The 16,695-nt window shown below is 35.1% G+C and overlaps 1 protein-coding gene across 1 annotated transcript in view; it reads left to right on the top strand.

The window, feature by feature from the left end:
- The window catches only part of LOC129241467 (zinc transporter ZIP5), a 73,242-nt gene that overhangs the window by 34,574 nt on the left and 21,973 nt on the right, over window positions 1-16,695 (top strand). Inside the window, exon 2 of the mRNA XM_054877800.1 lies at window positions 15,244-15,547. Within this exon, the coding sequence (XP_054733775.1) occupies window positions 15,244-15,547 (304 nt within the window). The remainder of the gene's footprint in view (window positions 1-15,243; window positions 15,548-16,695) is intronic.

Here is a 16,695-nt window from a genome sequence, read left to right as displayed (position 1 = left end):
ACGAGAGAGGGTCTACTCATCCAGACCAGTGATGAATAGGTGATAATAGATATTATCATAGACATGTTGATCAATAGGATCTTGCTAGGAGAAATGCCTCACGTTTTCCCAAATACACCTTTACACTTTTTACTAGTTTCATTCTTACAAACATTCGTCTGTTCTGTCAAAGGTAAGGTGATATTTTCTTTCTAACATTACAACACACTTTATCACGCCAATAAATATGAAAATTTTTCTTAAACCCGCGGGTCCATATATAATTATAGCTGGTTAGTTTGTTTGCGCTACGAAATTTGTGGCTATGTTTAAAGTGGGAAATTTAAAAATGTACAATATATACAATATAACAATATAGTAAGAAATGATATTATAAAGTAATAATAAAAGCTTCCATGACAATAAAATTATATAAACTAAAGCTAACGCATCGCTAGCTTCACAGGCCTTGAAAATAGTGGAACAAATTTGGAGATTTTCCCTTCAACCTTTTGGAAGTAGCAATTTTATCTTTATCAGGCAGAGAAAATGAAAGGAGTTAAAGGTGGCTTTAAAGTAAGGAAAATTGTGGATATGGAGGAATATACTCGTAGATATGAGCACCAGAATAGCAGGAAAAGAAGTATAGACCAGCAGACGGCCAGCAGCGGCAAAAATGCGCTAAAAGAAAAACTGTTTTTAGAAGGGAAAACAATAGAAATAAATATAAAAAAATTGTTTATTTTAGACTTAAACTTAATAACTTGTTTATTAGGACTCAAACTTTATAAAAAACATTATTTTAATTTTTCTTTACAAAAATTTTGCAAATTACGGCACTTAAAAAAGTATGCGTTTTACCTCATAAATGTCACACTTTAATTATGTTTCTAAACTCTTTTAATAAAAATATCAAAATTCCGGCTCGACACACTATAAAGAAAACATTTTCGAATATTTAAAAAAAATCACACCAAAAAATATTAAAAAATGTATGAGTTATCGTGCAGAACGTGCCGGAAAAAGTAGTTTAGAGGAAATCGAGTTTAAACTCTCAAGTGAAATTCGCTGTGCGAATCAAACTCTCGTCCGGCAGTTACATTTTCTACCATAACTTTGTATCTATCTGAATTTTTTCCAACCAACTTCCACAAAAATACTCCTCAAACTGTAAAAAAAAATCGATTTTTTGAAAATTCTGACGTATGTCACCCCCTTAAGATAATAATAATTGAAATAAGGTATGGGCATAGGTACGTATTAAAATTTTTTAAATATTTTTGTTAAAAAACTTTGTTTTTATCTTAAAAAGAAATTTGGTAAAACAAAGCTGATTTATGTATATTCTAGGTAAAGTCGCTGAAAATTAAATCTCCTCTGGGCAGTTTTTCATTTTTGCAAATGGCAACGCAGGCAATCACATTTGACACTTTTAACTAGACAGCTGCAGGAATCAAACAGACTAGCAGTCAAATGCATAAAGGGCAAAATAAAGAATCCGTCACTCAAAATTATTATTATTTTTTTTGTGAGCTTTTAACCGAGATTTTCACCAAGCAGATGATTCACGCAGCCGCCCAACCGACAATAAGAAGCGCTTATGAAATATTACCAAAATTCTTATTTGTCATGAGCAAAGTTTGAAAAATTTTGCCTCCATCCAAATGATTATGCCTGCGTATAATTTGCTTAAGATTTTGGTGTGAAATCGTGCTTCCTACATAACTAAAAATTTATGTTAATTCATACCCGTATATAATTGACGCTTACACCCTTTTTGGGTGTTTGGCCGAGCTCCTCCTCCCATTTCTCGTGTGCGTCTTGATGTTGTTCCACAAATGGATCGACCTATAGTTTTAAGCCGACTCCGAACGGCAGATATTTTTTATGAGGTGCTTTTTCATGCTAGAAATACACTCGGAGATTTGGCATTGCCTGTCATCGCCGAGAGGCGACCGCTATTAGTAAAATCTCTTTCTTCATTTTGGTGTTTCACGGCGATTCGAACCTATTACCTCCGAACTGTGTTCGCACACCAACCCATTCGGCTACGCTGACCGCCAATTAATTCATACCAATCACTCAAAACTTGCTTGTCCATCCGCTGCGCGCCCATTTATCATAAGCGTGCGAATGTTGCTCAAAACGCGTGCGTGACCGAAATGAAGTGTAAATGAAGCCAATAAACTTTTCAAACGATTTTGTTTTCTATTTTTCATGCTTTTATTGGTGTTTCTATTGAAAAACAAAAAGCACAAATATTGCACAACTTTTGTTATTATTTGTATGCCATGCAGGTCGTCTATTATATGTAAAAGCTGTAAGCACAACCGATTAACACATATTTACACGCACACAAACATGTGTATTAGCAAGCACAAATACGTACGCATATCTAAATGCAAAGGCATGGAAATATGCCTGCTGGGGTGCCCCGGGAGCGTTATTTTTTGACAGCTGCCATGTATTAAAATTGAGATTAAGGCATGATAAATTGCGTGAATGCATAATTTATAATTATATTGTAAAAATTGTGAAAATTCTATGTCGAAATATTTAATATTTTACTAAAACATTTTAAATAAGAAATGAGTATTTTTTTTCAAATGTTCATACTAGTTGTCTTATCGAGGCACTCTATATTAACAATATATTTTTTTGGCAGCTCATTGGCTGACCATTACGCTAAGTGCCCCTCATGCCAAGATAGCGCCGATCGTGTGCGTGTAAGAAGATACAGTAGCGAGCTAAGAAAATGCATTTCTGGAGAGGAAATCACAAGTCTCAAAATTATAGAATATTAATTTTATATAATATTTATTAGCGTTGAATAAAAAATAATAATTAAAGTAGTAAGCACTCAATTCTCAAATTAATCGGCAGTACTCGATTTCCGAAAGTATAGATATTGCGTAATGGAAAATGCACAATACATTAATTTGAGAATCTTACTCAATTTGAGTTCAAAGCACTCGATTTCAAGCCCCGAAAAAGTGTTCCTCTTGTCCCCAGTTCCTCTCAAAAAAGTCAGTACTGCCTGAGTATTAAAGCGAGATGAGTTCACTTACTCAGCTACCCAGAAATGCAACTCAGTAATGCCCAATTCCTTTAGAGAGGTTCTTTTTATTCCTAATTGGAGATCTTGGAATCATTCAAAACTAATACAAGAACAAGTACTAGCTGCATGGGCCCAAAACTTGATGGCTCGATAAAGGAGTCTATGTTATTATTAGCAAATCATATAAAATCAATGTAGCTAAGTTACAATCTTTTAAAAAAATATTTAAAGTAGTTATTATTGGTGAGATAGAGATCAATGGTTAAGACCATAGAACCTATTAACGGGATATCAGCACACTTTCTACACCGACAGATCCGAAACCAGTGATGGTAGCGGATCTGGATGGTACTTAGGCGAAGACTCGAAATACTTCTATGCCACAGGACAGATGGTCACGGTATTCTTTACGGAAGTCTATGCCATCTTGAACGTGGCATACTGGCTAATTGAGAAAAAGTGGCAGAGGGCAGCAGTATTGGAATTTGTAGTGACAGTCAAGCTGCACTGAAAGCCCTTGCTAGCCCACACTGCTTTTCGAAGTTAGTCAGTGAATATAAGACAAATCTGAACAGTGTTGCAAAACACAACAAAGTTAGTCTAATTTGGGTGCCTAAACATTGTGGTATTACAGGGAACGAGTTAGCTGATAACCTAGCTAATGAAGACGCTGCAAGTATGCCCCTTAGGCCCTAAACCATTTCTAGGTGTCAATTCTGCATCGATTCAACTATGGATTGACGACTTCATGAGGTGTACCCATAGATGACGTTGGTCTGGTTGAACTCGTGCTGAGTAGCCAAAAGCTTTTTGAAAGAACCTACCAGGAAAATAGCGACCTTTCTCCTAAAACTCAGCAGAAAGGACCTGAGGGTACTTGTGGATGTAATCACAGGACACAACGTCTGTGGTCAGCATGGGAGTCGTCGACAACCCGATATGCCTATATTGTCTTGAGGATGTCGAGACTGCAGAGTATTTTCTTTGTAGCTGTCCGGCGTTTTCCAGAATCAGACTTAATATATTGGATTACGATATACTGAGTATGGATAAAGTTCATACTCTTCCTCTTCCGGATCTCTTAAGATTCATCAATGAATCCAAGAGGTTTGTGGAAGAGTGACCTCAAACTAATTTTTCCGTCTTACCACCCACTTTTTATCTTTCCTATCTCTATTCTTTCTACTAAACTCTATCAGAGAGTAGCACACTGGTCTCCTGACTGAGCGCTTGGACTTGTCCAACCCCCCACAAATATAATCTAATTTAATCTATATTGGTGACAGAAACAGTAGTAAGAGAAGGTTTATTGGATCCGAATTGTTTCTTCCTGGTGCTTTCTATGGTGCGGCTTTCGCTTAAAATGTGGTCAGTTGCTGAGTTATTACCGCAAAAGGGGCATTGCTGTTGGGCACTTCCTGTAAGGCGATGTTGGTGTGTGAGTTTAGTATGCCTTATTCTGTGTCAGACGTACTGACTTGTTAAATTTGTCTATATCTGTGTGAATTGTTTTCTGGATAAGCTGGAAACGATGTCGAGTTGTTTTATCGCCACGCTCGTTGCCACGGATGGCTTTATGAGCCGATATCCACATAATATTTTTGTAACGAATACAGAGATCTCTTATTTTTTCAACCAATTTGCGATTGCTCCAAACCATTTAGTATGGTTTTAATGGATGACATGCATGACCAGTCCAAATAAGGAATTTTTCTTTATTACGCTGGGCTAATTTCGCTCCTTTGTGCTATAGCCATTGCTTCAGCTGTGAACACTGAGCAGTGTTCGGGTGACTAACCTCCAGAAATAAGCAATCCTTATTAGTTTACTACAGAGAACGTGGGATTAGAGCTAGTTTTTGATGCGTCCGTAAATAATACTCATATCATCCAATTGTTGCTCTGGTTGTTTCTTTCCTGTTCTGCTTAGGGTTGCTGATAGGCCGAACAACTTGTCTTTTATTTATTGTGTGTCGGCTCATATTAAAAAGTAAAATGAAAATAAGGAGCCGATTTTTAACAAAACACCCTATTTTTAAAAGAATCGCTACCGAAGTACTCGATGCTCAAAAATAATCGGGAGGTATCGATCATTAATATTTATGCTACTATTTTTACGAAAAAAATTTACGCTCAAGGGAGGTGTCCGACTAATAGAGAAGCCCATTGAAGAGCTTACACTATAGTTACATTTTTATTGCTCACCACTGTATATAAAAATTTGTATATAACAAATGAAGGTAATTAAATACCTTCTGCTGTGCGAATGCAGCTGCTAAATAAACTGGTACTGGCACGTAGTCGATTAATTTTTTTCCTATATTTAATCTCCACAAAATGTTGTATATTGTTGTTAGTGTGCGTTTACTACTCAATCAATATCACATTCAGTTATTTATTTTTGTTTTAGGCTTTTCGCAATATTTATTAACCTCACTCAATCTCCAGTCTCTTGTATGGGGCGTATACGTAATATTTCAGTACTCTTTTTGTTATTGGAATTAAAAATTGCTGCTCTATTTAACATTCAAACCGTCATTAGAGTGTTGTTTGTGCGATTTGAAAGTGTTGCTTATACTTGCATGTATGTATATGTATATATTTTCAGTTCTGACAGTTCAATGTAATTGATTTGGTAATTTCGAAAAGGGTCCAACTCATTCACGTCATTGAATATAATTGGAAAATTTAAATTATCTGCTACGTTCAAGTTATTGGAGCGAAAATATGAAAATATGAACGTATATTATAATGCATGTTTTTAATTATTGCGCACGCTAATTAAACAAGAAAACTTTTATTTTGCTGCAACGCATTTTGTAGTCATTTTTGTTGTGCAGGTAAAATGAATGCGGAGATAATGGCACACTTAGCTGTTTAGCACTGGCCTTTGTTTTCGATATTAAGGGATTACTCAAATAAGTGCTTCAAAGACTAAAAAAAGCTATTTTCTCAATATTTTTTTTCTGCGTTAAATAACTGTAGCACTAAGGTTTGTTGTTTGATTACTTGATTGAACTTTTGGTTGACTACAAAAGCCATATAAATGCAAATTTCAAATTTTGTGCAAATAAAAAAAAATCCTACAGATGCTCATAAGCTTTAATCAGAATTTTTAAAAAAATTTCGAGGATGCAGTTTTATAACCCAATCAACTTTAGTGTAATAAAATGCCTCTTTGAAGTATAGCGTTTTTCAATAGGTGCGCTTCAACTTTTTTCCGATAGTGAAGGCGAACGACGCAATATTTTTTATTTTTCGCTTGTCATTTGTAAACTTCATTAGTTTACATTCCATCATGGAACGCTACATACTTGAGCAACGATTGCAAATTGTGCAAATTTTTTATGAAAATAATCGTTCTGTTGCTGCTACTTTAAGAGCATTACGGCCATTTTACGGTCCATTTAACAAGCCGTCCCGTTTTGGGGTTATGTGAAGTCATTGGTCTACAGTAACAAGCCGGCGACGATTTGTGAGCTCAGAGCCAATATTGAACGCGAAATTGCTGGAACTTCGGCCGATTTATGCAAAAGAGTGGTCGAACATTGGGTTCAACGATTGGACTTCGTAAAACGTGCACGCGGTGGTCATGCAAAAGAAATCGAATTTCATACTTAAATGTATATGTTCAAACTCGATAATAAAAAAAAAATTAGTTAAAAAAGTCAAACCGTTTGTGTTTTATTCAAAAAAGTTCAAAAGTTGAAGCGCTCTTACTGAAAAACCCATTACTTCAAAAATCTTTTTTTTTTCTTTTTTTGTTTTTGAGTTTCTTATTCTACTTTTGGTAAGATTTTTATGAAATTATTATTCATTCCACAACAAAAACTATACAAATCTAAATTTCAAATTGTATGCAAATTACAAAACAAAAATCCAATAAAATTTCATAAATTTTAAACAGAATTTTTAGAAAAATTTAGAGCTTGCAAATTTATTACCCATAATAAAGGGTTTTCCAATACAAGGTGTTATTTTGATAAAAGGTCAATGGTTTCGTTGCTTGTGTGGCACGTAGTGCCGTCTTGTTGAAAATAAACGTTGTCCAGATCAATACCATCCAATTCTGGCCATAAATAATCGTTAATCATCTCTCGATTGCGCAATCCGTTCACCATAACTGTTGTTCCAGCTTCATTTTCGAAAAAGTAAGGTGCAATGACTCCACCGGACAATAAACCGCACCAAACAGTCACACTTTTAGGATAGAGAGGCTTTTCAACAATAACTCTTGGATTTTCTGAGCCTCAGATCCGACAATTTTGCTTGTTCTCGAAGCCACCGAATTGGAAATGGGCCTCATCACTCAAGATGATTTTTCGATGGAATTCCGGATCATTTTCATGCTTTTCAACGACCCAATCAGCAAAGACTCGATGTTGTTCTTGTGTTAACTGGACTTTATAAGCCTTAGGTTCTAAATCTTTAAGGGGGTCTTCTACCGTCACGGTTTGAAAAAATCGATTTTTTTTTTTTTAGATTTTTTAAAAGCTACTAATGTTAAGAGTATGCTATAAAGAGGGTTTTATGAAAAACATGTTCCTTCATGAGCATTTCGGGGAGAATACATGCATGCGCGTGGCATTTTCGAGCGTTTCTGTGGCGTGACTTTATCTTTAAACGCCTTTTCCCGAAAGTTGACTTTTTTCAACTTTCTGGTCACACATCTACTATAAATATTTGTCGAATTCATTCCATCTTTTTTCCAGTTATTCAGTGAACATCTCGCTATGTTTTCCCAGACCACTTTTTTCAATTTTTGATTAGTTTAATTTTGCGGGCCTCTAAAGTGTAAAAAAAAGAGGAAATTTTCAAACTTTTTTTTTAAAATCACGCATTTTTTACAAATTTCAAAATATTTAAAATCGCCACTGGGAAAACATAGCCAACGCTACACTTTATGATAAAAAAAAAAATTTTTTTGATTTCAGATAAGTAAAATGGTCGATCGCGTGCCACAAAGTCGCCTAGGACATTTTTACAAGGGCAACCTCGAGGACGGTTCAAGGACACAGGGCCAAAGAATTCGATTTGAAAAATATATTTTTAAATAGTGCAAACTTGTGCAAATTAAATAAAAAAAATCTGATTTCATTATCTCAAGTGGTTGCTTTGTAATTAATTCCCAAAAATAGGCCCGAGATTAAGGCGCGACGGTAGAAGACCCCCTTAAGCAAAATACGGTGCAATGACGTTTGCGGAAAGCTTAATTCCAAATAACGACGAGGAATGGACACTTTCGGCTACAACAGCAATATTTTCGGCTGTTCTTGAGCGACGTGTACGGGTTTTATTCTTCACATCACCAACTTGTCCCAACAGCTGGAATTTGTTCACCAATTTCTGTATTGCGGTCCAACAAGGTGCTTCACGATGACCCAAAAATGTTCAAGTTTTACGAACCGCTCTGCCAAATTTTCACCATTTTTATAGTGAATTTTAATAATTTCAATGCGTTGTTTAAGCGTGTATCGTTCCATTTTTATTAATGGCGTAGTTTCTACATGTCATATATCAAAAAATGACAGCTTCAAAAGAGACATTTACCGAAATAGCAGCCTATTCAAAATAACACCTGTTATTGGAAAACCCTTTATAATAAAGCTCCACTTTTCGGTAGCACAAAAATCAATTTTTTAAACATTTTTTTTTAACCAAAGTTGAAATAATTTATGTCTTTAAGAAGCCGATAGCCATTTATATAACCATTATGCCATGAATTCGTTACGTATCTTTTACAACCAAGATACTGCGTATCAACTCACTTTTGTGAACAAACGTCAAATACGAATTTTTGAAAAATCGGAAAAAATAGTATAAGAAAAATTAAAAACTTTTTAAAACTATTGATGCAAAAATTATATGCACATGTAAAAGGTGGCGCAAAATTAATCACCGCATCGAAAGACATGAATGACTTCAATAATATTTGACACTTGTGAACTTGACAGCTGCAGTATATGTCCAAACAGACCAGCAGTCAAGGGCAAAATAAACATTTCCATCATTCAAAATATTTCTGTTTTTTTCGTAAAAAAGTTATTCACAAACAAAAGTGGATGATTAATTTTGCGCCACTATGTATTTTCCATCCTTTATATGATACCTGAATAATGAAACAAAGTGTTGCGCATAACCCCGTCTGACCTTACCGTTATACCTACTTGTATACTTGTACTTGTACTTGTAACAACATAACCTTTTTTTTTTTTGTTTGGTTATCTGTCTCACTGTATATATTCTTATGATAGACATCGAAAATAACCAAATTATTGATTCTTGGCTTTTAATTGATTTAAATACATCGATTAGGAGTTCAATGCGAGGAAGTCCATACAGACCATAAAGACTTTGTTATTGGTTTGCTTATTTTTCACCTTTAAGACACTTCTTTAGTATTTTTTTTTTTCTAAAATTTCGAAGGGGTATATTATCAAGAGAATTCGTGTTTTATTCGACCCCCTCGATAGCCTTGTCTAAAGCTGTTGTTAAGGGTTTAAACTTTATTTTCGCATCACCCACAATTTGGGCTCACCCTATTCCTTTCACTTCTCTATCTTCCTCATCGCTCACATTTCTTCTCATCGTTCATTTCGCTCTTTGCTCCTTTACACTTTGTTGTTATCACTTACTCATCATTTCTTTGTGCAGAATTTAGTACATCTGCATTGCCAACAACATACATGCACATCGATACATATGTATACCGAAAAAATACATAAAGCCCACGTCGCATCGTCTTCGCGTGGTCTCCCCTTCACCTAGCGTCGATAAAGGGATAGCGGTGCCGAAAACCATTATAAAAGGGCCAGCCTAAACAGTTTTGATACAGTTTTCAAATAAGCATAAATTACTTCATCGCCCTTTTTTGCTTCGGATCGAAATAATTTACGTTTAAGAAATAAAGAATTGTTTTTCAATCTAATTTCTTGTTTCAATTTGCGGATAAAAATTAAGTCAACTGGGTTGGCCAGTCATCATCCAGCTGTAATAACTAATAAGCGTTTGGGCCATTGTAAAATATTTTTCATACAATTCTCAAGTGTTTATTCACTCTACTCAGTGCAAAAGAAATTTAGTTTTCATTCTACAGAGTGACTCGTTGGAGGAGTTCATTTAAGCGGTAGTTTACTTAACCCTGGTTGCACTATAATAAAATTACGGAAAAGCCAGTAATTTTTCTGAAAATAATTAGAAATTTGCTCAGATTTCCGCAAAAGCAAACTTTGACCAAAAGAAAATATTTTTTCTTGTATTGGTAAGGTAAAAGTAATCAAAATTTCAAACATTCAGAAGCCAAGTCAAAAAATCGGGTCGAACGATGAAATTCGCGCCTAATTACAGTTTTTATAGTAAACTCTTTCATGACAGCAATGCACTCAGACGTTTTGCATGCGAGGAGGCGGCCGTTGAGCGCAGCTTGGGCTTTGCATTCGTAGTAACCGAATCTGTTAACTTTTAACACAGTTTTTTTTTCATTATTTACATTGTCTTGGCATATTTTATGTCGTAACATGTAATATATTTTTGATCTCTCAAGATATATAACTGGCGATTGCAAAAAATTACACTGAAAGAGACAAAACTTGTCTCGACTGGACTATGGACTTTTGCACGTTGGCGGCAGCGAATATCGCTGACGATGGAATATTAAGCTGTATGTGCTTTACGGTGACATGTTTATGTATGTATATATAGTTGGTGTTTCGGAGATTCGAACCTACGCGCTTCCGAATGGTAGTCACGCTCCAACTTATTCAGCTACGGCGGCCAGTGCTCTGACACATTTTTTTACGAGGTCTTCCATTTTATCAATCATTACGTTTTTTCTGTCATACGAATACTAGTAAGAAAAAAACGGTTATTGTTTTGTATAAAAATTAGTTCACATTCACTGCACTGATTTTGAAATTACCAAACTACAATAAATTATAATGGTAATAAACTCATTACAAGAAGAATATATAGACACACATACATAGATAATAGAGAGGATGACTACGCATAGGTGCAATAGCAATCAAAAATGTGGGCACCACGATTTTTTTTATTTCAAAATAATTCAAAGAAGTTTTATTTTCATGTTAAGTGGACAGACACCTGTAAACGGCATATTTTCCCTGATTTTCATTACAATTATTTTAAATGAAGAAGTCAATATATTTTTTTCAAAATTGGCATATAGTTTATTTATACATTAAAATTATATCCATTTTTTTTTTATTTTAATCATTTAAATTCTTCCAGGAAGGTCGCAGCGGGGCTTCTTAATCGGCGGGCATTGTAACATCGGCGTCAGTGACCTGAATACAAAAAGTTTGTCTGTAAAGTCAGTTTACTGACGATAGTTTAACGTGACAACGTCATAAGAAAATACTGATGTAAGGGTTGCAATTTTCAAAACAAAATTTTAATTTTATTTGTTTGATAGATATTTTGTATGGATATAGAGGAGGAGGTAAATGAAATTGCAATGGAATAGGTCAAGTTACATTTACACAAACGTGAAAAATGACGAAACATTTATCAAATTCATGAAAGATATGTTCAATTTCGATTGTGCATCAGACGTTAATAAGTCAACAACACTAAGAGGCACCATCATCGATTTACCTTTTTCAAGACACTTTACACTCGAAACACTCCCTTTCATTTCCTACTTTTTCTATCATCGTCCTATTCTCAACAGATAAATGGTTCATTACCATGCACACAGGAAGAAGGCATATGCAAATACAAGTATGTGAATTTATATACCTACATATGCGCATATACATACATATATATACTCACTCAAGTAGGGCAGAGCCAGATGTCGAACGTTGCCGAACGCGGGGGCCGATTGTGCTCTTTGTCGTTCGTTCCGCGCTCTCCCTTGCAGTTCAAGCACATTAGCTTACATTTGCTTGCGTACGGAATAGATTCGTATATTTGATATGTCCATATGATTTGTATGCATCTTTACATATAGATTTGTTCTTTTTGAAAATTGCGCGAAATTGTATATGTATATGCATGTTTATATACATATATTAGTATACAACATATCTTATAAGGTATGTGGTAAATATTACAATACCATACATTTTTTCCTTCATATATGATAAAAAAATTAATAATAATAACATAAAAACAACAGGTATTATTAACAAACTTGGTTTTATTTTAAATTCTTCAAGTAAATCAAATTAATAATAATCAATAAGAATATGCGACGAATGAGCAAGGTAACGACACATTTTTTCGTGCGTGCAGCCGGCTAAATCGAATTATAAGACGTTATCACGTCAAAAACCAAAAATTTTTTTGTTTACTAATGTCATAATTTCTATATGAATTAAACAAAAATGGAAAAAAAAATTCGCGGAATAAAATACTTAAAAAATTTGAATTTTGGGGCGAATTTTCCTACTATTTTTGCTTCGAAAAAATTATTTTTTCGAAAAATTTTCGAATTGTAAATTCACATAGAAAGTAATATCATAAAAAATATGTGTGCAAAATTTCAGGGAGATCGGTCAATAACTTTTCGAGTTATCGTGTACGCCAATTCGAAAAATATAGTTTCAAGAAAAACGCGTCTAAAGTTTGAATACAACGTAACTATACCTCTCCCGCCGCTCGAACGCAAGGAATAGAGTCATCACGGTTGACGATCTATAATATAAGAAATACTTAAATTTACGTTCTAAAAATTGTTGACATATTCTTAAAGGATTATATTAACTTTTTATGAATTTTTTGTTTTTTTCGAAATTTTACAGGTATCTGTCCCCTTAACGCAAAATATTATTGTTGATTGAGTTATGACTTCATTTTATGGGAAATATACAAACTGTAAATGAAGTGCGAAAGAAATGTTATTTTGTAGTTATGCAAATTGTCAAGCAAATTAAGCCTTGTAAATATTATGCCATCTCACGAGTTCCCAAGTTCCCTACTGAATTGCTAATTATTTTTTGTTATTTTTTGTCTGTTATATTTATTAACAAGTAAATGCATATATTAGAGCAATTGCGTTAGAAAGACGTTGGACGAAGGGAGTTAGTTTATATAAGTTACGATTTTGTGCAGTTACAATGTGCAGTCACGATTTTCATTTACATACAATAACAACCTGGCAAATATTCTCAAAATTTCATGCATATTTCCGAAGACGCCACAGAGTAGTACGCTTGAAAACTTAAAAGAGATTTAAAAGAAAACAAAAAAATAAATAACTAAACAAAATTTGTTGAAAACGTATAAGCTGTTAAACTGAAATTTTCCCCCTTTGCTTTGGAGGCTTTGGAGACGTGATTACCGTTTTCCCTGCATTTGAAGCCCACTCTGGGTAAGAAACATCAAATGATACCAAAAGTTGTTTCTAATAGCGGTCGACCGTCGGCTAGAAATAGCAAACCTCTGAGTTTATTCTGTTGTAAAAAAAAGCCACCAGCCGTTCGGAGGTAGCATAACACTACCCAACTATAGGTTTAACGACCGAACAAGCCTGAGCTTGAGCATATCGATTTTTTTCTAGTAATGTTAGCGATAGGTAGGTAGGTGAAATGGTTGAAGTACCACTCTGGCACTCCTCAAGTAGCACTGAAGCGCCGTTTTGATACCATTATGAGACCTCCAACAGGCAGATATCTACAGCCAGCTAGAGCTGTTCATATAATGGAGAAGATTGATGGGATTTAGGTTGGCTCACTACCCCAGGCTGTCAAAGAAAGGTAAAAGTGAAAAGTGACCTTAGTTGTCTAGCTGTCAAGCCCGGACATTTACAAAGAAGTTGCTCCTTCTCTGAAAGGTCCCCACAGCCTCTGCAATGGGGGTTGAATGGTAACCCTAGCTTTTCGGCGTGTGTGCCGATCGTCCAGTGACCGTTAAACACAGCTACGAGTTTGGAAATTGAGTGGCGAGGAGTCCAAAGGGCTTTCTGAGTCCCTCATATATTGTACTGTGGCCAAAATAGCACATGAAGAAATGGAGCTCCATCTTTCCTGCGCTTTCCTCAGAAATACTTTTGTGCAGTTTCTCTTTAACAACTGTCGGAGGGATGCCGATGACCGGTAGCAGGTCTCTGAGGCCAATTCAATCCTCTTCCTGGTAAAAGTCGATGGGAGGTAAGTGCAAACCGACATTCAGGACAGCACTGGGGCAAGTTTTACATGATCCGGTGATGCTAATGCATGCAGTCCTTTGCATCCTCCCCAGTTTAGTCATATTATAGCCCTTCCGAAGAGCTTCCCACCAAACCATGCATCCATACGTTAAAATTGGCAAAACCTAGTGGCCGTTGTACATCCACAGTACGACCTGTGGCTTGAGTTCCCATTTTTTACCGAACATATGTAGATATGCAGGAATAGAAGGCTATACTGGCCTTCTTTACCCGATTTTCAATGTGTAGCTTGCAATGGAGTTTGCAGTCAAGTATCACTCCAAGATGCCTAACTTCCGATGAAAGCGGGAGAACGTTGTTGTTTCATTTGGAAGTAGAAAGGGTGGAGGTTTATATTTTCTAGCACCAGCTCCGTTTTGTCAGAGTTAACTCGGAGGCCGCAAGTTCATCGACGTATGCTACTACCTTAACCCCAACCTTAATTAGCATTATGAGAACTTCGTCAATAGCAACTAGCCAAAGTAGGGTCGAAAGGGCAATTTTAGCGGTGCGTGTTTTGATTATTTTGAACTTTTTGTCCGCACTTTTTTGTCAATTTTACAAATTATTCATACTATTATAAATTAGAAAACTAAGTAATTTCTAATAAAATTTATTGTACAATTTTTTTTTTCTAGCTTCTCAAATTAATCAAAAGTTCGAAAATTTCAAACCAACATTTGAGCAGTTGAGCAATGAACGAAATTTGAGCGATTGTAGAGGTACTCGCACTGCTCGATTTTCAGGTATACAGAGCTCTAGTTCTCGCATCGTATATGTTTGCTATCGCATCATTTCTAAGCGCTCATATAAATATATTTATTTAAAAAAAAATTAAGAAAAAAAATATCTAAAAAATATTTACTAAAAAATACTCACCAATTACATAAATATAAAACTTCTCAATGAGCCAGCCTTGGTTAATGTATTTAGATGTATTGTGATTTCAAAGCATTTACTACGTTAGTTGAAGAAACAAAGCCCTTTATTAAATTAACCTGCATACATTAAAAATGGCATAACTCACATTGAAAGCATTCTTCATCTCTTTACAGGGTCTCGAGCATTTGATGTACAATCTAGGCTTAGGACAAATCGAATTTGAACCTGAACACACTATCGATGAACATCGCCCAAAAGGTTACAAAACATTCGAGTCTGATGATGACGCAAAGTTGACGGCATATTTCGAAAGACAAATTTCGAAACTCTCTCCATCGGATGAAGATATTGAAGTGTTGAAGGAGAGCCAGAAAAGCGCCGATGAATTGGATATACTAATTGAAGGAAAAGACAAAGGAGTTTTGCTGGAATTCAAAGAGATGCACGATCCCAAGCATAGACACCCACGGGAGAGTGGTAAGAAAAATAGATACAAAAATGTATATAACTGAGCATTTACTTTGAACTCGAAATCAAACAAAAAAAAAACCAAATTGGAGCGAAAACGAAACTTTTCACACAATGCCGAGACTGGGTTAATGGTTTTTTGGGTCACTCCCAATTGCTCTGCCATCCTTTCTTGCGTTTGACCATCATCTTCATCCAACAATGCTTGCAATTCGGCGTCCTCAAACTTTTTCGGTGGCCGGCCACGGTCCTCGTTCTCCACGCTGAAATCACCACTTCGGAATTTTTCAAACCACCTGAAGCACTGTGCTCTACTTATATATATACCTATCGCACCCTAAATACAAAAGGGTCACAACTCAAAATTTTCCACACTCGAGCTTGACTTGTTTACAGTAGCACAGAAAACAAACTATGTGACATATCACGCTGAAATTTGCCATGTAAGCTTATAACAGTCCTACCAAAAAACAAAAAATTTATTTTTGCCATATGTCATCCGCGGACCGTTTTTTTGATAACGTCTCGTTCATATTTGAGCAAATGGTACATTTTGAGTTGTGACCCTTTTGTATTTAAGGTGCGATATGTATAATTTCTGTATATATGTGCGTATAATCTCTGTATTCTCTTGTTGAAAGATTGAAAAAAAAATACTTTCTGTCAAAAAAAACTCTTACTGGAATCAGAAGCATCCTATATTATCCACTTCAATTGGAGAGATTCCATTTATTTTTTCAATAAAAAATATTTATAAATTCTTTGCTATGCAAAGTTTGCCAACCTCTTCGGAAATTACCTTTAAATTGCAAAAAACACTTTCAACTTTGACCAATTCAACGCATTTTATGCAGATAATCAGTTTGACCTCCACAATAAAAAATAATATTGTAATAAGGCCATCAACAGTAGAGCTGTGCTTCCATCAAAATCAACTGTCATAAAGTGAGCAATTGAAATGACCATTTAATGATATTTTTCATACTTATATATGTATGTGTATACATGCATTCCTATATTTATTCAATGTTTGTGTTAGTAGGTATAATGAGACGCGTGGCTTATTACTTCAAGTAGATACCGACATCTCATTATCGAACTATCTTTATAATTTATCTAAAATGTGACTTTTACTTTTCAATAAGAATAAACGAAAG

The sequence above is a fragment of the Anastrepha obliqua genome, chromosome 3 (assembly GCF_027943255.1).
Source record: "Anastrepha obliqua isolate idAnaObli1 chromosome 3, idAnaObli1_1.0, whole genome shotgun sequence".
NCBI classification, from domain to species: domain Eukaryota; kingdom Metazoa; phylum Arthropoda; class Insecta; order Diptera; family Tephritidae; genus Anastrepha; species Anastrepha obliqua.
The sequence above is the reverse complement of the archived record's forward strand: the minus strand, read 5'-3'. Positions and strand labels throughout refer to the sequence as shown.